This window comes from Kogia breviceps, chromosome 7 (assembly GCF_026419965.1).
Source record: "Kogia breviceps isolate mKogBre1 chromosome 7, mKogBre1 haplotype 1, whole genome shotgun sequence".
NCBI classification, from domain to species: domain Eukaryota; kingdom Metazoa; phylum Chordata; class Mammalia; order Artiodactyla; family Physeteridae; genus Kogia; species Kogia breviceps.
In genome coordinates, this window is record NC_081316.1 from 30,541,575 (window position 1) to 30,565,355 (window position 23,781).

General features: G+C 44.1%; 1 protein-coding gene across 3 annotated transcripts in view; it reads left to right on the forward strand.

The window, feature by feature from the left end:
- The first annotated feature begins 20,723 nt into the window (after positions 1–20,723).
- Positions 20,724–23,781, forward strand: part of BDNF (brain derived neurotrophic factor) — a 57,477-nt gene continuing 54,419 nt past the window's right edge. Inside the window, exon 1 of one of the 3 annotated variants that reach the window (XM_067038074.1) lies at positions 20,724–20,930. In XM_067038074.1, coding sequence (XP_066894175.1) covers positions 20,928–20,930 — 3 coding nt within the window. In that variant the 5' untranslated portion in view covers positions 20,724–20,927. Of the gene's footprint in view, positions 20,931–21,572; positions 21,999–23,781 lie in introns of those variants that run through there. The other 2 variants (XM_067038076.1, XM_067038075.1) reach the window with 2 other exon arrangements.

The following is a 23,781-nucleotide window of genomic DNA, read 5'->3' on the forward strand; positions in this document are numbered from 1 at the left end:
CAATTTATACAGCAATCTTAAGATACCTAATTAATATGAAACTGCCTTTGAGAGAATAAGACTTCTCTCTGGGTAATGGTTTCAGAAGCTGTAAGCCTTGAAGACCATCTAACTTCACCAAGATAATATCATCATTTGAACCTTTGCAGGGATCAGCTTGAAGGTATTACTGACTTTTCATTAACCTTAACACAAATGGTTTATCCCTCCACTCACCCCCCCAGAAATGATTGGATAAAAATATTTTAAGCTCAAGTGTATATAGTAGTAGTTCAGAAGCTAGAATCCAGGTACTGGGACATTGAACACATTCCTTAATGAGTCCCTTGGTTATATTTAAACTAAAAGCCCCACTTACCTTTAAAAATACTGTTTGCATGATCAAGGGAAAGTGTTCCCTGCAGTGTATTAAGCTGCTCAGGGGAGAGAGGGAAAATATTAGACCTTAAACATGGAAATGAATATAAAAGACGCATCATAAATTTCACAGACCCAGCAGCAGGTACTAAAGAGGTCTTTATTTTATTAAAATATTAAACGACTCTTCAATTGAGTAAGTGGGACTGAAGCTGAGCTTCAGTAGGTATTGTTCTGGCTTTACAACGGAGCCACTACCCTTTTAAAATGTAAATGGAGGGTATCTTTTGTCATCAACAAAAGTTACAAGGAACAATGGAGAATGGAAGAAATGTCATGAAAGCAAATGCAAGAAAGCACAGAGGTGGATAATTCAGCTGCAACATCCTTGAAAACATGCCAAAAATCCTTATCTACTGAGGGGGCTCCAGTGGGGAATGAGAAATCACTTATCCCAGCGAGGAGGGCTCCTTGTTTTCCTGTGGAGATGGCATGGGGCCAGAGTAGCCATCCAGAGGAAAATGGAAGAATAGAGTTTAGTAGAAGGAGGCCCAGGTGAAAAGAGAGAGAGTTGTGAGTGAAAGGGAAAAAAACAATCGCTCGCTGTTTTCCACGGCCTCCTAAGGAAGGACAGCCCTTAGGCTGGGTGGGTGCCTCAGGGTCCCTGGGGATTCTGTAGGAGACACCCCCAGAAGATAAAGGAAAAGCTGAGACCTCTGCACGGGCTCAGGTAGCAATAAGAAGCTGGGTCTCTTAACATTCCAGCAACCTGTGTACCCTTTACCACACAGTCCAGGCCTGAGCCAAAAGGAATGTTCGCCCTGCAGCACCAATGTAGATAAACCCTCAGTTTACCCTGGTATTAGAAATAGAGAAATTAGTTGAAGGAGAAGGCGCCGCATTGTTGGCTCAAATTGCATCTCTCCAGGCTGGTGGTGAATGAGTAGTTAAGCAAATGGGTTTGGGAATTAGAAAGCCCTGACTTTGTAGCCAGTTTTGCCAGTTATTTGTTGCACGATCTTGGATATGTTACTTAACCTCTCTGGGCTTCCTTTGTCTCATCTATTAAATCAGAAAATAATACCTTCTCCATAGGTGGTTATGAAAGTTAAATAAGATGCCTGATAAAAGGTGTGGCCTGGTGTTGGACAGAGAGAGTCTTACCAGCAAATTAAATGGTATTAGGGCAAGAGAACATTTTGAACTGTTATCCACTATCTTCCCACCCCACTTTCACCCTCATCCCTCATTTCATTCCTTCACATGAACTCTGTGACCCTTCAGCACTGGCAGCTACACAGGAGTTAACCCTTTTCTAAAAGAAGGGTGTCAGCATGGAACCAGGGGAGAAAAGTAGAAAAGTGTTTGGCTCTTGAGTTTCAAGAACAGTGAAACAAGTGTAGTCAGAAAAAGATTTGGAAGTATAAATGACCTCTCTTGGTTTTTACTCTCCAGACCAAGTAAAGATTCTGGGACTAAGAAGAGAGATGATGATTGAGACAGACTGGGTTAGAACAGAACAAGGAGAGATGGCTGAACTTGACCAAAATACCATCAGCCCAAAGGCGCCACCAGCAGAGAACTGGGTCGGTGCCCTCAGGTGGTTCACTCTCCATTCCTGTGATCCATGGGCACCAGCTAACCTGAGCACCTATATTAGTTTTCCTATCACCATCTGCTGGGGATCACCCACTGATAGCCTGCATGTGCCCAGTGATCACCCAATGATGGTCCAAGAGTGATCCACATTTGTTCCCTAAGATTTCGTTCATTCCTAGCCAACCCACTTTGTGACTCTCCTTCAGTGACCAAAACACTCATTAGCCCAGGCAACTTAAAAGGGCAATGGTGGTTCAAAAAGAAAAGTCTTCCATATCTAGCAAAGATGTTACTTGATAGAAATCAGGTGAAACATCTCCCACTGAGCCAGAACATTTCCCATGTTACAATACCTGTTGTTATTTTGATCTGTACCCATAAATCCCCAGACAAATTATGACTGTCCTCCATGCCTAATTTAATCTCCAGAAGCAAAATTAACTTCAGTATTTTGTAATTGCAGGGAACTCCCACTAGCTAAAAAAATTGTGGTTCTGTCTTCTCACCGCTTGAACCACACAGTTGAATGCAAAAAGACCCATTTCCACAGCAGCAAAGTAACCAATTACTGTTCTAAGCCATGCCTGAAATGTCAATGAGTCTTAAAGAATTCTGAAGTTTACTTTTGCTCCTCTGCTGGGCAAGGCTCCTACAATGGCCTCTTCACACCTTGAAGTGACTGGAGAACTAAGGAAGAGCCACTGTCCCTAAATAAATCAGCTTTTTAAAGAGTCAGACAGGAAAGGGGCAGGGAAAGGCCCAAGAATTTTCTATAGAGACATGGAGGATAATTTTCCAAATTTCCAACTTATTCCTGAGAATTCAGGCAGCATGTGTTGCCCCTGGGGTTTGCTATACATGAAACATTGGAAACATGAACAAACCAGAAAGAGCAGGTAGATATTCAGCGAAACAAAGCAAAGAGCAAGGTGTGAATTTTCCATGCAGAATGTGCCCTAAGAATGATACGGGGAAAAGAAAGCATTTGTGAGTAATGCCTATGTGATAAGCAACTGTCATGGCAGTTTGGCTTGACTTCTTTCTTCCTTTCCTTGATGGAGCATCGTAAGAAGCGTCCACAGGGCAAATTTCAGAGAAGGCTGTATCTAAAGCCTTCCTCACCAAACTCCAGCACTGATTACAGTAATAGAGTACAAGGAATATTAAACCCCTTGTAACACATGGTGCATTAAAATCTTTACCCTTCCCTTTCCTTAGCCATCATCTGACCATACCACTGTATTTTTCTCCACTTTTCTTCATTCTCCATTTTCAACCGACTGTAAAAGAAATTTGGGCTACATTCTAGGGAAAATAAGAATGCTGATAAGTAATATAGAGCATGAGTCATGAAGGCAGGAACCATGTCTGTCTTGCTCACTGATAAACCCACGGTGCTGAGCCCAGTGTCTGGTTCACAGTAGATTCTTATTCATTCATTTATTCAGTCAGTCAGTCATTCCACAAGTGTTTTATTTTTTGAATACCAACAGGTGAATTTTATTAGATACTGCTATCGCATGGCAACATTCGGCACTTCCAATGGATTGTACAGACTATCATCTCTTTTGTGCTCCTTTTTTTTTTTTTTAACATCTTTCTTGGAGTATAATTGCTTTACAATGGTGTGTTAGTTTCTGCTTTATAACAAAGTGAATCAGCTATACATATATACATATGTTCCCATATCTCTTCCCTCTTGCATCTCCCTCCCTTCCACCCTCCCTATCCCAGCCCTCTAGGTGGTCACAAAGCACCGAGCTGATCTCCCTGTGCCATGTGGCTGCTTCCCACTAGCTATTCACCCTACGTTTGGTAGTGTATATATGTCCCTGCCACTCTCTCACTTTGTCACAGCTTACCCTTCCCCCTCCCCGTATCCTCTCCACAAGTGTTTACTGAGCACCTCCTATGTGCAAGATACTGTTCTAAGAGCTTGAAATACAACAGGAAACAAAACAGAGGAAGTCTCTGCTCTCATCGAGCTTGCTTTCTAATGGAGCAATTCAAGCAATAAACAAATAAAGATATAAAGTGCCAATCATTGATAAATGCTTTAGAAGAAATAAATAAATGAAACAGAGTAATGTGACAGGAAATGTCAGGGAAGTAGGGAAGGACAGGCAGTGAGGATATGGTACATATTGCTTGAGGTGGTCAAAAACCTCTCTGACAAAGTGTCCTTTCACCAAAGAACTGAAAAAGTCAGAGAGTGAGTCATGTGGTTGTCTAAAACAAGAGCATCCAGGCAAAGGAACAACAAGTCCAAAGGTACCAAAGAGGGACTGTGCTTGCTGTGTTTAAAGAACTGTAAGGAAACCAGCATAGTTGGAACAAAATGAATGAGGGGGAGAGTGGAAGGAGGTATAGTCAAAGAAGAGTGGGAGCCTTGAGGAGGAAGAAGAAAGTGTAGGGCTTTACAAGTTCTTTAAGGACCGAGTCATAATAAGTCTGTAAGAATAGCCGTTTGTGGGCCTCCCTGGTGGCGCAGTGGTTGGGAATCCACCTGCCGATGCAGGGGACGCGGGTTCGTGCCCCGGTCCGGGAAGATCCCACGTGCCGTGGAGCGGTTGGGCCCGTGAGCCTGCGCGTCCGGAGCCTGTGCTTCGCAATGGGAGAGGCCACAACAGTGAGAGGCCCGCGTACCGAAAAAAAAAAAATATGAGTTTTTGTGCCAGATGAAGAGATGACAAGTTGGAAGCCCCTGGAGAGTTTTGATCAGCAGGGCAACCTGACCTGACTGATTCTACAACGATGTCTCTGAGTGCTACGCTGAGTTCTACTAGAGACGCACCACTGAAATGGGCCAGGGTGGGAGCAGGTAGACGGATAAAGAAGCTGCTGAAAAAACCCAGGCGAGAGGTAATGATGGCATGAACAAAGGGAATATGGGAGAGTGGCAGGAATTTGTCAGATTCTGGTTATAGTTCAGTGATAAAGGGCTGAAAGGATTTGCAGATGGATTGGAGATGGGATGTGAGAGGAAGAGAGAAACTTACCCTGAGCAACTAGGAAAATAAAATTGCCATTGACAATGCGGGAAGACCATTCATGGGAGAAGCAGATTTTGGGGGTGAGGGCAGGATCTGCAGTGCAGGTTGGGGCATGTTAAATTTGAGCTGCTTATTAGATATCGAAGTGTCTATCAAGTAGGCAGTAGGATATATCAGGCTAGCGTTAAATGGAGGGGTCTGAGATGGAAGTATACATTTTAGAGTCAAATTATATAAAAGGTATTTAAAGTCATGAGACTTTGTCAACTGAAAACTGATTGTAAATAGAGAAAAACACCAAAAGCTAAAACCAGGAACTGAAACCCATAATTTAGAAGTCTAGGGGTGGAGAAAAAATTCAGCAAACAGAGACCAAGGAGCAGCCACTGAAATAAGAAAACAAAGAGAGAGAACTCCAAAATTAATTTTTATTGAAAATGAATGAATGAATGAGATCATGGATTTGGGAGCAAATACCAAGTCTTGGTCATCCTTGCATTTCTACTTACATATAGTCTTAAAAGGATAAATGTAATTATGAAGGCAACAGTCCTAATAGTAATGTTTCAAAGTGAAACGATCCCAGGAAACACAGAGCACCAGTTTGTGGCCTCAATTTCCCATCTGAGGCTGTAAAAGCATTCCAGTTAGGAATGCAGGCACAGGGACTGGGCTATAAGGGCTCTCATTCTAGCTCTATTACTCACTAATTGCATGACTTTGACCAAATTACTTAGCCTTTCGCTGCCTCAGTTTCATCAGCTGTAAAATGAGGACAATAACAGTATCTATCTCACAGGACTGTTAAAGATTAAGAGTTAAGACATATAAACTCTCTGAACAGTCCCTGGCATTCAGGAAGCCCTCAAATAACTATTATTGTTATGTGGCAAATGATAGGTGATCAGTGACTGATCCAAATTTGTTTTCAGCCAAGAATTCCCTCCAAAGAAAGAATGCACTAGAAAATAAAGTTATTGTGAGACAGCCCCATGGGGTCCAAAATTTTCTGCTTAGTTATATGCATGTCTATTTTATTTTTTAACAAAATTTTAACATACCCAGGACTCTTTTGCTAATGTAAGATTTCTCTTTGTACTGTGTTCATACCCTCATCTCTTAAAAATCTCTTATGGATACTAAGGAAAGTCCTCATGTCTTAGTTGGTTCCAGCTGCTAAAACAGCACAGCATAGATTGGGTGGCTTATAAACACAGAAATTTACTACAGTTATGGAGGCTGGGAAGTCCAAGATCAAGGCTGTAGCATATTTGGTGTGTTGTGAGAACCCATTTCCTAGTTCACGGACAGCCTTCTCACTGTATCCTCAGATGGAAGAAAGGGTTGAGGGAGCCCTCTGGAGCCTCTGTTAGAAGGGCACTAGTCCCAGTCCTGAGGACTCCACCTTCATGACTTAATCACATCCCAAAGGGCTCACCTCCAAATTTCACACTGTGATTAGGTTTCAACATATAAATTTTGGGAAGACACAAGCATTCAGTCTATAGCACCTTGTTAAATTGAGTGTCTTACTTTAAAAAATAGTCTATGCTTTGTTAACATATTGAGTAGACTTTCCTACAAAAGCCAATCTAACAGGAAACAGGTTTTGGTGTTTTTTTCCATCAGGAAAGGAAAGAAAAATGAATATTATTTTCTATGTCAAATAGAGGGGAGAAGAGATTCGTACTGTATTTTTAGTTTCCATATTCTTTCCATTCACTCTCACTGAGTGTTTTAATTATGTTTTCCTACTCTGAATTGTTTTTCCTTGAAAAACCACCCCTTCCTACTTGTTCTGCTTCATCTCATACTCCAGTGAAGGAGTTCAGTTGAAATTGAACACTGTTTCCCTTCATATGCTTGTGATACACACAAAAAAATTCTATACACAGTTGATCTCGTCAAACAAATCAATCAGAGGATGATGATTTTCTTTCAAAGTGATTTTTTTTTTTTGCTTTTCAAAAGAAGGTCCCAGTAGGATTTCCTTAAGTCGTTTTCATCTTCAGGACATTACTACTACAATCTATTGTTGAGAATTTGATCCAGCATATAATAAATACTTAACGAATATCTATTTTTATCAATGATGTGATCTACCTGATAACATAGGCATCTGTGTACATATCTGTCCCTCCCCTAGAGTCAGGATGGCAAATGGACTTTATTGCTTGTTCCAACTCAGATTGATTGGAAAGAGCTGCCTAGAGCATTGAGTTTAAGAAGATTTTGAGGGACTTCCCTGGTGGTCCAGTGGTTAAGACTCTGTGCTTCCACTGCAGGGAGCGTAGGTTCGATCTCTGGTCAGGGAACTAAGATCTTGCATCCCACATGCCATGTGGCTTGGCAAATAAATAAATAAATAAATAAATAAATAAATAAAAGGATTTTGAGACCAAATCCAGATTCAGACAGAAAGAGCACCATGATCGATTAGAAATGTCTGATGTGGGAGCAAGAAGGTATAGTGGCCGTCCATGTGCTTCCCAACCTTCACTAGCAGTAAATATCTTCAGAGAAAGATATCATGCATCTTTGAATCACTCAGAGAGCATAGCATAATTTATGGCCTGTGTAGATAGTGTATATTCATTAATTAAATTAAATGGAAGATTAGTGACTTTCAAGACTATTTGCAATAAACCAACTGTCTTCCTTATACATATCTGGTACTTTTGTCACCCAACCAACACATTTATTGAGCATTTACCAGTTGGAAGAAGTCACTCTATAGACAGTCAAATTCCCTCTCTCCCTCCTTGAAGAGATCAGAGTGTTCACTTACACACACACACACACACACACACACACACACACACACACACAGAGGCACATGCACACACACCTCAATCATAAACCCATGAGAAGAGAGATTTTGATTTTGCTTGGTTTGCCTTGGTTGTAGGACACAGGCGCTCCTAGAATCATTCTACAGTTACTGACCCTAAATTCATGATCATCCATGAACATTTTTGCCTGCTTCTTTTTGCTAAAGTCATGACAGTAGGAAAATACAACGCAGATGAACAGGTCTGGCCTAGAAGTTGTATAAATATTAATACCGTGTCACACTTCTGACTGCAGTCTCCTAAATTAAAGGTAATATTGATAGTCCTTTAACTAAACCAGATCATAATCACTAAAAAAGTACATATAATCCAAAGATTTTCTAACCGTCAATAAAATGGGCACAAAATTAGGAGAATTTTTACTGATTATAATAATGATGATAAATTTAAGGTCATAAAGACAATCTGGTCTTTTAGCAGGAAGCTTCCCATCTTGGGTGACATACTGAGTAATGCCAGAAACTCCAAGGCAAGGCCAATAATCATGTGGGAAATCTTACAGGCAACGCATGGCATGCTTTGGGTAGCAACTTAAATGTTTTCTCAATTTCACCCAAATATACTATTATGGACCTGGGTCACAAGGAGAAACTTCTGTGGGTCTGTAAATACTCTAAAATCCCAAGCAAAACTCAGAAAATGGGTGCATTTTTCTAAGAAGAGATTCCAGAAAAAGTCCAAACAGAGTTAAGAAGACCTCCTACAGGGACTTTATTTTGTAATTCATGATCAGCACCCCTTTCCTCTTTCCATGCCCCATCTTCATTCATCTGAACTCCAGATACATTTTGTGAAATTGTTAGTTTTTCCAAGATATATACTATCCATGTCAAGGAGGAGACGGGTAACAGGGTCATATCCAGTACAGCGATCTTTTCATTACCCATACTTAGCCAAAGGAAGTGCTCAGTAAACATTTGGTGATGGAAGGGATGAACCATCTATTTATAACAGTGGAGTCATTGAGCTGTTAAGTAAGATTATTATAGGCCTTGAGTTAGGGTTTGATTTGGTGTCACTGTGTTCACAACTTGACTTTTTTAAGAGCTACAGATGAAGAAAGAAACTCATTCTAACCCTGAATTTAAATATTACAATAGAGAGCAATTAGCACAGACATCAAAGAGGTAGAGAAAATTTCATCATTAAGAGGATAAGGATGTTATTATTATAATCAAAGAAAGATGATCAGATGCAAACCTATTATAGCAGCTGTTAATAAAATAAAGCTTCATAAAATGGGTTAAATTACCTCCTTAATATTAAACAAATGATTTTACAGATGTATCTTGATGGAACTGAATATGAGGGCAAGCCATGACACATTACTTCCCCTGTTTCTGCATTCCATGATGAAGCCAGAAAATAAACCAATAAATGTAATCATGATCATAGCAATATTTACGGAGCCACTGCAATTTCCAATACCTTTCACACATTCTCATTCCTTTATTAGATTAGAAGGTATTCAGGTTACATTCAGGGTGCTTAAGACACAAATGTATAACGCACTGGAATCTACAGTTGTTTTATTAACGAGGTAACACATGTGGCCCCAGGCAATTTTTAGAGGCAAGTCCATGCCTCTATCAGAAGGGAAGTTCAAATTCTCTTCGCATTTCATTCTCCTCCCATAAACACATGGATCAGTCACTGTGAAGGAATTTTCATGTCTTAGTGTCGTTCTTTAGCACTGGAGGACAAATAATAAGGTTGTAAAATAGCCCCAATATAATAGGTAGGCACACCTTTCATCCATGGTAATTACCTGAAGTCATACAACGTCTTAATGGGTCAAAATTATTGTTAAACCTCAGCAAAATGACATAGTCCTTCAAAAGAAAGAGCAAAATGGCTTACAAATGAGGTGACATCTCTGTTTAACAGCCAAGGACAGCAGTGCAAAATAATTTGAGATGGAAAGCAAAGCCTACCTTATCCAACTGAACAGTGCAGGGGAACTTGAAGTTGTCAGAATGCAATTATCCCTGCTGGAATTTGGGCAGGCCAGCACCTGACACTTCCAAGCAATGCCGTAGGCCTTTTTAATGAACATGAGCCCTCCAGATTGGATTTCACCTCAATTCAAGGTATAAAGCCTGCACTCTGAGAATAGAGAGTGCAGAGATGTTAATTAGTTCACTGCTGTCAGGTTCAGAATTGCCCTCCTGAAGATCAATAGGTCTAAGGCCGTCATTTCACAGAAGGAAACTGAGGCCAGGTGAACATCACACAATAAAGAAATGAGTAACTTTGCTTTTTTTGTGTTCCCTTTTGTGTCCCTGAGTCCGCAGTTTCCTCAATTCAATTTAATTCAACAACTACTTATTAACTCCTCCTCTGTGCCAGATCTCTTGCTGGGGTCCTAGGAATTTATAGGGGTAAAGGAAACCTGATTTCTGCTTTCTAAAAGCTGCTGCTCTGGGTGGAGGGACAGACATGGACACAAGTAATTCTCTCAGAAGGCAGAGTGTGCTGTGGGCTAAAGGACAGATAGGACCATGGGAATATGCCAGTGGGAAAGAGTTCCTTCTCTGGAGGAATGTGGGAGAAGTTCCTGGGAAAGGCCTGCCTTGCTGTACTTGCAAACCCCCTCCTAACTTCCCAGGGGGGTTGCCCTCCTGATCAGTCTCTGCTCTGCCATTTCTCAGACCCAAGCTTTCATTCAAAACTTCTCTGGAATTCATTCTCTTGGGCTTTCCTGGATTTTGACCTGGGGACAGGGTTGGATCCATGTTTGGTGAGACCTAAAGGATATACAATTTGGGGGTTCTCTTTAAGAAAGAATACAATGTTATGAACACAACATTATGCCCAAGGTGAATATATCAGAATAAGAAAAGAGATCACAACAAATTGTTGAAGGCTTAGGAGTGGAATCCCTTTTTTCTTGGGTCTTATTGTCAACTTGCCAGAAACGCTTACATAGAGATACTTCCTACCCCCCCACCATGCCACCTCCAGCACACACAGCTCCAAGAAAACCCCATCTCTCTCCAAGGGTCCACTAGCTTCACAATAAATCCGCCTTTGCTTAGAGATGACTGGCTCGAGGTCACACAGTGAGTAACTGGTCAATCCAGGACTAGAACCAGGTTGCTTGAGTGAAAAGAGCACAGACCTTGAAGTCACAAAGACCTGGTTTCAACCTTGCCTCAGGCACTAACTAGCTGCATGCCTTGCTGCAAGTCACTTCTAGGTTTCCCCTTTCCCCTCTAGTAAATGGGAATAAGAATCTTAAGCACATAGGGCTGGTAACTATTCTAATTGCCTAGCATCATTCCTTACTTGAAACAATAAATGCTCAATAAATGGTAACCATCACAAAGACTACTTCTTTTCCTCAGTAATCCTCTATTCTTCCTAGGTAATAGAATTCCTAAATTTTAAACAGGCACCTAGATATCCTGAATCAAGTCTTCATTTCCCAGCCTATGTATCAGATAGATTTGGCCACATGATGAAAGTTTAGCCAATGAAGCATAAACAAAAGCAGTGTGTCCAACTTCTGGGAAATCTCCTTAAAGAGATGGCATATTCCCTTCTCCAACCATTCCTTTTTTTCCTGGTGGTGGAGAAGAAGCGTCCAAATTATACCCTGAGGTGATGCTGAGAATGGGGCCACACATATAGGATTTTGCTATATCCTATTAGCCAAGGCAGTCACAGAGCCTACCAGGATTTGGAGGAGGAGCACATAGACCCCACCTCTTGATGGCAGAACTGTCAAAGCATTTGCAGTCATCTTCAATCGATCCCAATATTAAACCTGTTGAAGGAACTTTCACAGAACTAGGAAGGCAGATAATTTGGCAGTTTGAAATATGTATTCATTTTCTAGGGCTGCCATAACAAAATAGCACAGACTGGGTGGCGTTAACAACAAAAATTTATTTTGTCACAGTTCGGGAAGCCGGAAGGCCAAAACCAAGGTTCCAGTAGGGCTGGTTTCCTCTGAGGTCTCTCTCCTTGGAGTGCACATGGCCACCCTCTTGCTTTGTCCTTACATGGTCTTTCCTCGGTACACATGCATCCCTGTTTTCTCTTTCTTCTTATAAAAACATCAGTCGTATTGGATTAGAGCTCCACCCTTACATCCTCATTTACTTTAATCACAACTTTAAAGACCCAATCTCCAAATATAGTTACATCTGAGGTACTAAGGATCAGGACTTCAAAAGATGAATTTGGAGAGATGTAATTCAGCTCAAATGTAATTAAGTTTGACATAACAAATGTCAAATCTAATGCCATTATATAAGTAGAAAAACTGAGGCCCAGAGAGAGAAAATGATTTGCCAAAGTCAGGCAATACAGTGAGTAATAGACTAGGAATGAGAGTTCTTTCCAGTGCAGCCCTTTTCCAAGACTTGTGTCCTGCCTTACAGGGGGCAGGAAACAGAGGCAGAGGAACCAAGAAAGGCCCAGTGTGGGGGCCAGAGATTCCTCTTTTTCTCTTGAAATTCCAGGCTTTTCACAATTATTTTATTCAGACCCAGATCTCTGGCCTGCTCATTCTTTTTTCTATTTCTTGGCTGACATTTCTGGCGTTCAGGTCACTATTTAGATTCTGAATCACAGTAATATTGGAGAATAAGATGTCCTGTTTCTGCCTTAACATAGATCTGTCAAGACTCTGGGAACATCTCCTCAGTGATTTGCAAACTCAGACCCATTCTGGGACTCTGAGTCATCTCATTAGTCCCCCCAAATTTTCAGTGTATACCCCCTCTTTGATTTGTAGTTCTTGGGTTTCAAGAATAACCTCCATTGTAGAAAGGAGTTGGCCTATGTTCTGTCGAGGCTTCTTCTAGGATGCATCTGCTACCTTCTAGGATGGAGATGGGGGAAGGGGAGACTCCAGATGTGGTTTAAGCCTTCCCGGAAGGTAGGACAATTGGTATTCCATGTTCTCCTCCCGGTCTCACTTTGCATTACAATCTAGGTTTCTATATTATATGAGGTTAGAAAACTAGTCTTCCCAGAGGTAAGAGGATCAGTTTAATTTCAATGCATGTAACAACATTATATTAAGTTTCAATTATATACCAGCCACTGTGTGTTGGGGAGGCAGAGGGAGGCAGGGGACAGTATAGTTAATTGAGACTGGCTTGTCACAATATTCTAACAGAAAGTAAGCTACACTTAAAAACAATAATTAGGGACTTCCCTGGTGGCACAGTGGTTAAGAATCCGCCTGCCAATACAGAGGACTCAGGTTCAAGCCCTGGTCTGGGAAGATCCCACATGCCGCCCAGCAACTAAGCTCGTGAGCCACAACTACTGAGCTTGTGCTCTAGAGCCCCTGAGCCACAACTGCTGAGCCCTCATGCCACAACTGTTGGAGCCCATGAACCTAGAGCCTGTGCTCCGCAACAAGAGAAGTCACCCTAATGAGAAGTCCGTGCACCACGATGAAGAGTAGCCCCTGCTCGCCGCAGCCAGAGAAAGCCCACGTGCAGCAACAAAGACCCAACACAGCCAAAAATAAATAAATAATAAATTTATTTTTAAAAAAGAGAGAGGGCTTCCCTGGTGGCGCAGTGGTTGAGAATCCACCTGCCGATGCAGGAGACACGGGTTCGTACCCTGGTCCGGGAAGATCCCACATGCCGCGGAGCAACTAAGCCCGTGAGCCATGGCCGCTAGGCCTGCGTGTCCGGAGCCTGTGCTCCGCAACGGGAGAGGCCACAACAGTGAGAGGCCCGCATACCGCAAAAAAAAAAAAAAAAAAAAAAAAAAAAAATCAGTTAAAAAAGAGAGAGTGACCACCTAGAGGGGTGGGATAGAGAAGGTGGGAAGGAGACACAAGAGGGAGGAGATATGGGGATATATATATATGTACAGCTGATTCACTTTGTTATAAAGCAGAAACTAGCACACCACTGTAAAGCAATCATACTCCAATAACAATGTTAAAACAAAAAAAGAGAGAGAGAGAGATAATAGCATCATATATTTCTGGCAAGGAATGAAGGCCAGAAGAATGGAGAAGCTAGAGAGAACTGCCTCCTTCTCCCACTTGATTTCCTGAACTACTGACCATTCACAGCGGCTTGAGATCACTTAAAGCAGTGGACCTAGAGCAATTCCCCCCACGTGGGTTGTTGTATTGAAAAGACAGAGGACTAGAATTCTGAGTTAACTCATTGTATGACTAATATTTTCCAAATAGTTCATTGAGGAATTTTCAAAGTTTCTGTTAAGTGTATATATTCCAGTACCAAATAGACAAAACTGCATGATTATCAACTCGGTGAGTTCTATATTCCCCTGCTACAAAATGATGGGGGTACTTCCCTGATGGTGCAGTCGTTGAGAATCTGCCTGTCAATGCAGGAGACAAGGGTTCGAGCCCTGGTCTGGGAGGGTCTCACGTGCCGCGGAGCAACTAAGCCCATGCACCAAAACTACTGAGCCTGCGCTCTAGAGCCCCCGAGCCACAACTACTGAGCCCGCGTGCCACAACTACTGAAGCCCACACGCCTAGAGCCCTGCTTTGCAACAAGGGAAGCCACCGCAATGAGAAGCCCACGCACCGCAACAAAGAGTAGACCCCACTTACCCCGCAACTAGAGAAAGCCCGTGTGCAGCAACGAAGGCCCAACACAGCCAAAAATGAATAGATGAATAAATAAATTAATTAATTAATTAAAATGGTGGGACTGACCAGAGTGGCTTGCAAGTACTTCCATCTCTGAACTTCAGGCATCAGATGAAGATGATAGGATGATAGGATCTCATATGCAAAGTCCTGGACAATGCTTTTCTATCAACTGAAAAAGAGAATGTTTTCCAGGATTGAAGCAAAAAAAAAAAAGTAACTTAGAGGAAGAGCACTGCATATTGTAATTGATTATTTACATTTTTTGCTGAACTTATGGAACCATTTGGGGATGAAGAAGAAGCAGAAATATGTTACAGAGCAAAGTCCTTGAGCCTGGGAAGTGTTAATAAACTTCATCATGTGCTATGAGTGCAGGGCTTCTATAGGATTAATAAATGCCCGTTTGAAAATGTTCTCAATGAAGAAAGAGATAAGATGCCTCCTTGCCGCCTCATTTTGTATCTCTCACTTAGTTCCTGATCTAAATCCAGTGTTTACCACTCCTTTTGGGACTAGTGGAATTTTGCCAATAGGAACACTGCTAACTGAAGGCCTTTAGAAAAGCTAGGGCCATTCTTCTGGCCTTCATTCCTTGCCAGAATCCTTCTACTCTTGTTTCCATAAGGTACTCTTGTCGCATCCTATTACTTCCACTAGTTTCAGAATGATAGCACCTCAGTGAGGTACCATCGTTCCTCTCCTTACAAAAGAAAACAGACCTAGTTTCTTTAACCTTTCAGCAGAAGCAAATTCCCCAAATCCCTCAGTCATTCTGGTGGCCTTCTGCTATGCCTTCTCTAGTTCCAAAATATCCTATTTATAGAAAGAAACCCAGAATGAGCTCAGGACTCATAATATGACCTAACCAATCCTCTTTACATGACTAGAATAATTTTCTCTGACTCCTCTTCAGTGCAATGTGCCCCATATATTCCAAGCTCATTCTCTTTTCTTTTATTCCAATACATGTGAAAGGACAAACCTTCAAACTATGGCAGTGTTACTGATGAGAGGTTGATATCCATTGTATTCAGGAACTTTCCGGAATTAATGGGTTGAAAAGTAAGCTAGAGTTTGTGATTCGTGTAACATTGGGGTGAAAGGAACAGGTCTCTTCCTTGAATTATTTTTTTGTTATTTGGCATTCACTTCAGTTAATAAAGAGATTAGCTAGTTTTCAATGAAGCCATAATGCAGGCAATACCATAGGCTGAAGCAGCATTCGTGAAGAAGAGTCCAACCTGGGAATTTGTTAAAAATGCCAAATCTTGGTCCCCACCCTAGACTCAGAATCCACTTTTAACAAACTGCCCAGGAGATTCATGTGCACGTTAATTATGAGAAGCATGGTTTTGCACCTGTGAAAGTTTCCCTCCAGATGTTCTAGGCAGATTTGATCTGAAACATACCTTGTTAGGCCCTATCACAATATAGACACTTTTACTAGTTTTCACTTGCCTTTCCATGATCCTAAGTTGTGTGACACCCTGGGGATTTGCTTTCTCCTTTTATTCACTTTCTAATATGATCTTACATTTAGCTCAGTATATTTGCTCATGAGCCCTGACCTGACATGTTCTTGACCTGTCTTAATCCCCTATCAACTTTTCGTATTAACAACATCACTTCTCTACTTGCCACCCAGACTTCCTCTTATTCATTTCTTGTCTGTAAGATGGTTTAGACAGAGTCATTCAGTTCTTCCTCAATGTTCCACGTGGTCTTGCTTCAGCCTCATTATAGGGTTGTCTGGTTTTCTTGAAATTGAGTTAAGTCATATCCAGATCTTCTGTCTCATGCTACTTGTCAGACTCAGGAATGCAGAGGTTATTGCAACTAAATCATAACTTTTCAAAGCTTTTCTCTTGCTTGCTTCTTTTTGATGCTCTGATTGTTTCCTTTCTAACTAAACTAGGTTTGTAGATGGAAGATTCCTTGAGTTCTTTTTAGATATGAGCTCAACACCAGGTTCTTGGCAATTGTTTCCTATTCTTGTTTTGAGAAAGCTTTCCAATTTGTGCATCGTGATTCTTTGCTTCTCCTTCTATTGCCTGTGGAGAACCATTATAGATCAGGAAGTGACTAAGAGAGCCAATCTTTCTTCCTACCTGGTCAGAATCACTTTTTATATCATAAGCAGAACTCTTTTGCTACCTGTTTTGTTTTTGTTTTTGTTTTTTCCCTAAGCCTCCAAGACAGGAATTTTGTCACCCTCTGAAGCCTTTCTGTGAACACTTTCCTTCATTGATTATAACAACTGATCCTTAGTTTGGAGAAGGTAACTGTTGACCTCTTGGCGATAATTAAGCATGTGCTCTTCAACTGTATCATCTTCACCCGACTCAATGACTCTTCATAGATTAGATCTTGGGTCTATTAGACTCTGAGATTCTTTAGGGTAGGGAATTCTTAATATATGGATCATTGGCCTCTATCAAAGTGTCTGGCATAGAGCAAGTACTGAAGGGGAAGGAGAGGAAATGAAAGTAAGGGGGAAGGACAGAGATAATCTATCCAACACAAGGTGAGATGGAGAGCTTGGCAGTTAAGTACAAACAGATTTGGGGAAAAAAGTTGGGAGGAAAGAATGAAGTACTATCTCATTACTTCTGCCTTGCTATGGGGGAGGGAGTACCCAAACCATTCTTTTCAATGTGACTTGCTGAATTTCCTTTTAGAAATTAAGAGAGAGGAGACTGTCTCAAGAGATATTCCAAGCATCTGTTAGTTCCCTAAACAAAAGGAGTCCTTTTTCATTTCTGATTTTGTAGACTCCTGTTTTGTTCCCTCTCTCCCATTAATTCCGAGACTCTTGACACATCTACTTAATGATATCTTTGTGCCTCCTAGTCTTGATAAGCCCCTTCTTATTAATTTTTGTACCCTTGTTCATAAAGGTACAGGCAGAGGATAAACTTTATGACTATGGCTTTGGTAGAAAACTGCATGTGAACATCAAACAATTCACCAATAAAGAACAGTACTGGTGGTTTGAAAGCAAAAATCCTTCCTTCTAGGTTGTATTAATACACTTTGCTTTAAATTTGGCTACATTGTTACATGGTAATCTTTAAGGAACAAGCTTTGTTTACTGTTCAGTTTGAAATGTTCTTACCATTACTAAAAATTAATGGGATCAGATGAACCCAGACAGGTGTGATATTCATATCATAGCTGACTAGGTTCTTGTGGAGAAAATGAGCTGGCCTCCGGAATAAGTGCTCCTGACATTAAAACTGTGGCAGGGCCAGTACTTGGCATCTATCTTAAATTAAATGACTGCAACCTTTGCTTATACTAGAAACTGGATTTCTGCAGATGGAAAAAAAGAAAATATGTAAGTGAGTGGATGGAGATTAAAAGGTGGAAAGCTGATAACAAACCAAGAGAAGAGAATTCTTCTTCAGATCACTGAGAAATCGAGAGAGGAAAATATATGTATGTCAGACACCATCTCTTCTCTCCCCAACTCTCTATAGCAACTCTCGTTATATGACAAATCTTGTCCCTCATCTTGGTCTGTGAGTTGTACATTTTAGTAATGATTCCAAGAAAGAAGAACAGTGGTCAAAAATATTCCTTGGGAAATATTTTCAGCACAATCACGTATTGTCGAAATCATTTCAAACTAATCAATTTTTCATGTTTTGAATCCCCAGGCACCCAAGCTAACAATTTAGGGTATCCCACTATAAAATATGACATTAATTTTCAGAATAAGGATCCATCAGAGAAGTAACTAATAGTCTCTATACAGACCACAACTACTGAGGAAAAAGTCATATAAATATATCACCTAGATGACGGTGGGGGGGTAATTATGTCCACAGAGTAACCATCTCGCTGTGTTATTTCAAGATTTCAGATCTGTACTAGAGACACTGAATACTTAATTGCAGCATTATGAATTGCTTTCTCAGGAAGCCAGTTTTGTCCACAAAACCTGTACCCCAAGACCTCTGAGGATGGTATGTGCCAGCTGTTCCAGTCTTAGGGCAGCATCTGCTGGCTAATTCATGGATCGACAAAAAGTGGCAATTTGTGGACAATCTGAGCAGTCCTTTTAGTTGGAGGGAACTGTAGTGTTGCTGACTGTGGAGGTGTCTGGCATCCTTTTATGAGGATCTAGGAGCCTGGCAAGTCTAGAACTGTTCCTAATGAGGTCTGATAAGCATTTGAATACATGTATCTTGGCTGGAGCCTAGGATAAGCTAGGTTGGCTCTGGAAACATCTCTAGAGTGATATCAACTCAACACTGGACTTACAGTAATGATAACCCGGTACCAATGGAGATTCCCATGAATAGAAGTCCATATACAGAATTAGGAAGTAAAGCCTGTTTTCCATAAGGAAGGCATTTCTGGAATAGGAGGGGGAGGGGAGCAGGACCTTGAAGCAGCCACTAAATGCCAATGTTCTCTTGCTTCTAATCATCCTATCGTGTAACTGAGGTTTATACACCTAAGGAAGCACGATTGTCATTCAGATACAGCACTCTTGATCGGCATAAAGAAACTGGAAATTGGAAAGGGCTGGATGGTCTGAAACTTAAGAGCTGTCCACCATCTTCTGCAGCATCTCTCTGCCTCACCCCTGCAGTCAATGGCGCCGCGGCCAAGGCCCGTGACGCCGTTGGTGGGCTCCCCTTCGTGGGAACTCCGGGTGGAGAGTAAAATCTTGGTGTTGGTGCCAAAACGACGAAACCTGAAATGCGTCTGGGGACTTGCCAGGGCACTTGCGCTCCTCAGAGCGACCGGCATCTCCATAACAACTGGTTTACATTCGTCTTCCGTTCCTCTGCTCGGCTGTGGAGGCGCCGGCTGGGGGCAGGCAAAGGGCGGCTTCAGTGGAAAGCTACCTTGGGTTAGCGCCTCCCTAGGCTGGGGGGACGTTGCCAACGACCGGGTTATACAGCTCGTTGCCTGCGATTTCTCGAGCTCTCCCCAGGTCTCCAGCAGGGAGCGGCGCCCCTCTCCCACCTCTCCCTCCTTTACCTTTATTTTACACACGGGGGACGAGGGAGGTGCGGGTGAGGGGTGGGGAACGGGTTTGTTGTCTTGTGCTTTTTTTCTTCTCCTCGAAGTTCATTCTACCCCTTCTAAGTTACTTTCCGCCGACACGTGACCTCTCCACCTCCCAGCCTGCGCCGCCACTGGTGGGGAAGCGCGGGTGCTCACCGCGGGGCTTCCTGGGAGAGCCCCCTCCCGCGGCTCTCCATCCCAGCCCCCGCTCCTCCGGCGCGCGGCTCTGCTTCCCCGTCGCGCTCCCCCGGGCGCCCTGGTGCCCCGGGAGCCCCCGGATGGTGCGGAAGCGACTCAGGGGAAGAAGCAACGAGCGGACGCGGAGCGCCGAGCCGCTGCAGAGGCACCCCTCCCTGCCTTTGCCCGCGGCTCCGCACTCCGCGGCGCGCCATGCCGACCTAGCTGCGCACCGGGGCTGTTAACTCACATTTGAGAAGCCATAACCCATTAGAGCAAAAGCAGTCATAACTTCATTCAACTCGGCCGCCCGAGAGCTCGGTTTACATAGGTTCCTGTGGGCAACTAGTGGCTCGCCCGAGTGCCTCTCGCCTAGTCATCAGTCCCTAAGAGGGAAAGGGAAAGTTGCCGGGCTGATGCGCGCTTCGACGCAAGTAGTTGTTCCCAAGGACAAGTCACTCACCCACACCCCCTCCCCGTCTATCCCCCCGTCGGCCCCCCCACACATTTGATCATCACTCAAGATCTCATCAGCTGGAGACCCTTAGTCATAGGGGAAGGGGGAGGGGCACGAACTTTTCTAAGAAGTTTCCTTTTTACCAAGGGAGTCACAGTGAGTTGGACACGTAAACAGCACGGATAGTCGTCGTCGTTGCCTCCCCCCTCACCCCCTCACCCTGCGCTTTTCTGGTATTATTATTAAAGCTGTAGCCTGCTGGCTCTGATAAGCAACAAGTTCCCCAGCGGTCTTCCCGCCCTAGCCTGACTAGGCGAAGGTTTTTCTTACCTGGCGACAGGGAAATCTCCCGAGTCGAGCTCAGCTTTGCCAGAGCCCCAGGTGTGACCTGAGCAGTGGGCAAGTGTGCAGGCTGGGTTATTTTTATGAGGGTACCCTGAGACTCCCTGGGAACTTTCTGTGCCAGGACCCAGTGGCCGGTGGTTGGAAGGCAGCCCCAGGAACCACCGCTATATAGCAGGGCACTTGGGCAGTCATTGGTAACCTCGCTCATTCATTAGAATCACGTAAGAACTCAAAAGGAAACGCGTCTCTGGGAGTGAGGGCGTTTGCGTAAATCTATAGGTTTTTCGACATCGATGACAGTTGCTTTGTCTTCTGTAGTCGCCAAGGTGGTTGACAGTTTAAGCTTGCGGATATTGCAAAGGGTTATTAGATTCATAAGTCACACCAAGTGGTGGGCGATCCACTGAGCAAAGCCGAACTTCTCACATGATGACTTCAAACAAGACACATTACCTTCCAGCATCTGTTGGGGAGACGGGATTTTAAGACACTTGAGTCTCCAGGACAGCAAAGGCACGATGGTGAGTAGCAATAAACCCTGCATTATAATTGAAAAATCTTGACATGTTGCTTAACAACGGGCATATCACAGCTCTTCCTAGCACTTCACACGCCAAAGAACAGCAGCTACTCAGGCCAGGAGAATCGGGTTTTTACACAGTGCAACTTTAATTGGAATCATTTGAGATTTAACACAGCAATGTGGAACTGCGTGGAACAAACTTGGAGTTGGGGGGCGGTGTGTGTGTGTTATATTGGCTGTTCAAGGCTGATGCTTCTCTCCCAGCCTTCTTGCATTCCATTCTCTGCCTCTATGTGTGTGCTGTATGAGCATATTCTATGATTTATATGTGGGCATGTAATTGACATTCGCAAGGAGGTTAACTTCCATCTAAAAACAATCGTGCTATTAGAGATTGGGGTTAGGGGGTGGAGTAGGGGTAAGGATGGGATAGAGACTGAGAGTTTGGGTGCAGATGGGGGTGGGGTTGGTGGGAGAGAAATAAGTCAGAAGGGCATATCACCGGTAATGATATGGGTAAGCCTCTCATAGAAGAAAGGGGTCTATCAACATGTGATCAACTATTAACAGGATGGCTTTGGCAAAGCCATCTGCACGTGACAAAACGTAAGGAAGTGGAAGAAACCGTCTAGAGCAATATCAAATATCACTTAATTAGAGATTTTTTTATCCTTTTCCTCCCGCTGCGCCGGGTGTGTAATCCGGGAGATACGAGCCCATTCAGCACCTTGGACAGAGCCAACGGATTTGTCCTAGGTGGTGGTACCCCAGGTAGCCGTCTCGGCCCCGCAGTAAGCCGGCCCTGTGTCGCCCTTAAGAAGCGTCTTTTCGGAGGTTCGGCTCACACTGAGATCGGGGCTGGAGAGAGTCAGATTTTGGAACGGAGCGTTTGGAAAGCGAGCCCCAGTTTGGTCCCCTCGTTGAGCTCGCTGAAGTTGGCTTCCTAGCGGTGTAGGCTGGAATAGATTCTTGGCAAGCTCCGGGTTGGTATACTGGGTTAACTTTGGGAAATGCAAGTGTTTATCTCCAGGATCTAGCCACCGGGGTGGTGTAAGCCGCAAAGAAGGTAAGCACCGGGGCGGGGACCCCCTGCAACCCCAAATTTTGAGCTATTTTGATACTCGATCTTCCCGAGAGGACGCGCGGTGGAGGGAAGGAAGTAGAAGGAGAGTGTGAGAGGGGGGTTGTTTCCTGGTATTTGCCCAGTTTGAATTGCCCTAGGTGAGAGCCTTGGGGTAAAGCTAGAAGGGGGGTGGGGAAGCTCAGTTTTCCTGCGGATATATTGAGTTTAGTTAACTTGGACCTGCAAATGTCTGATTCAAATGTAAGATTTCTCTCTCTCTCTTTCTCCCCTTCATCTGCTTCTTTTCCGTTTTCTTTGCCAGGGTGTGTGTGTGTGTGTGTGTGTGTGTGTGTGTGTGTGTACAGTAGGTTCATTACTAATTATGAAGCTTTTACACAACATTCGATTTCCTAAATTTTGACTTTGTACCATTTAGAATTAGGCGGTGGAGCTGGTGTGCGGTGAGGAAAGAGGAGGTGGAGGTTGGGGTGAGGGTAGGAGGTAACGCCAAATCTCCAACAAAATGAATCAAGGTAATTTCAGCTCTTCTAGGCAAAGGATTCATTCTCTCTGTATCCCTCCCTCCCTCTCTCTCCCCCTCCCTCCTTCCCGCCCCCACCTCCTTCCACCCCGCCCCCTCCTCCTGCCTCCGTCCCTTCCTTATTCTCTCTTCCCCTCCGTCGCCCTCGCGCCTGGCTGGATGTTTCTTTCTGGTTGTTGTTGTGTTTTTTTTTTTTTTCTCTCTTTCTTTCTTTCTTTCTTTTTTTTCCCCCCTCTCCCCTTCTTGCCTCCCTCCCTACGAGTTTCGGGTGCTGGCTTAGAGGGCTCCCGCTTTCTCAGGGGAAGGGGAGCCGCCGAGACCGAGCTCCGCTCCCCCGCCAGGCTGGATGCCTCTCTGAGCCCAGGTCCGAGTCAGTCGGGGTAACTAAGGAAAAGAGGGCCTCTACTTGGGAGGAGAAGGTCCTTTACGGGCCGAAGAGCCAGGGAGCGGGCCGGGGGAGGGGGCCTGGGCGGCTGGAGGAGAACACTCGTAGCTCCGCGCGGCGGCTGGACCGAGCCACCAATCAGCTGGGCGCACAGACCGCCCAGCCACCGCGAGGTTGCACCCGGAGGCGCGTGTGGAGGGCGGCCGGCTCGCCGCCGGGCCGCCGCCGCAGCCGCCCGGGTGGGCCAGGGGGCGGGGGTGATCGAAGCTGCTCAGAGCCTCCCAGCCTTCCGTTCCACCTCCCCGCCTCCGCCCCGGGGGGACAGGGAGCGGGCGGAGCGCGCGGCAGCGTTGTCCTGCCTCTCCACTGGGAGTCCAGGGACTTGCGCACCCCTGCGCGGGGGCCACCGTCCTCTCCACACTCCTACAACCCTCAACCCACCCCCTTCCCGGGCCCTTTGTTCCGGCCTCCCGGCCAAGCCCCGTGGTAGTCTTCGCCCCAGGGCTTGAGCGTTCTGGACTCCTCCTTCCTGGATCAGCCCTTCTTAATTAAGAGGCAAGGCTTGGATGGGGGTAGGGGGGAGCGTAGGGCGAAAACCTATTTCCGAAACTCACTTGACTGTTCTAGCGAACGAAAAAAGAAAGAATTCCAACTCTGCTCAGGTGAAAAGGATGGATTCATAGGCAATGCGAGGATATTGTGGAGATTTAGAAGGAAAAAAATAAAAACCAGGCACTAGGATCAGATGACGGTGATAGGCTGCTCGGCACACAAAGGGAGAGTTGGGCAGGGTTTACGGAGCAAGGCTGCAGCGAATGGGGCACAGATTGTTCCGAGATCCAGTCATTTTCTCAGTCAGA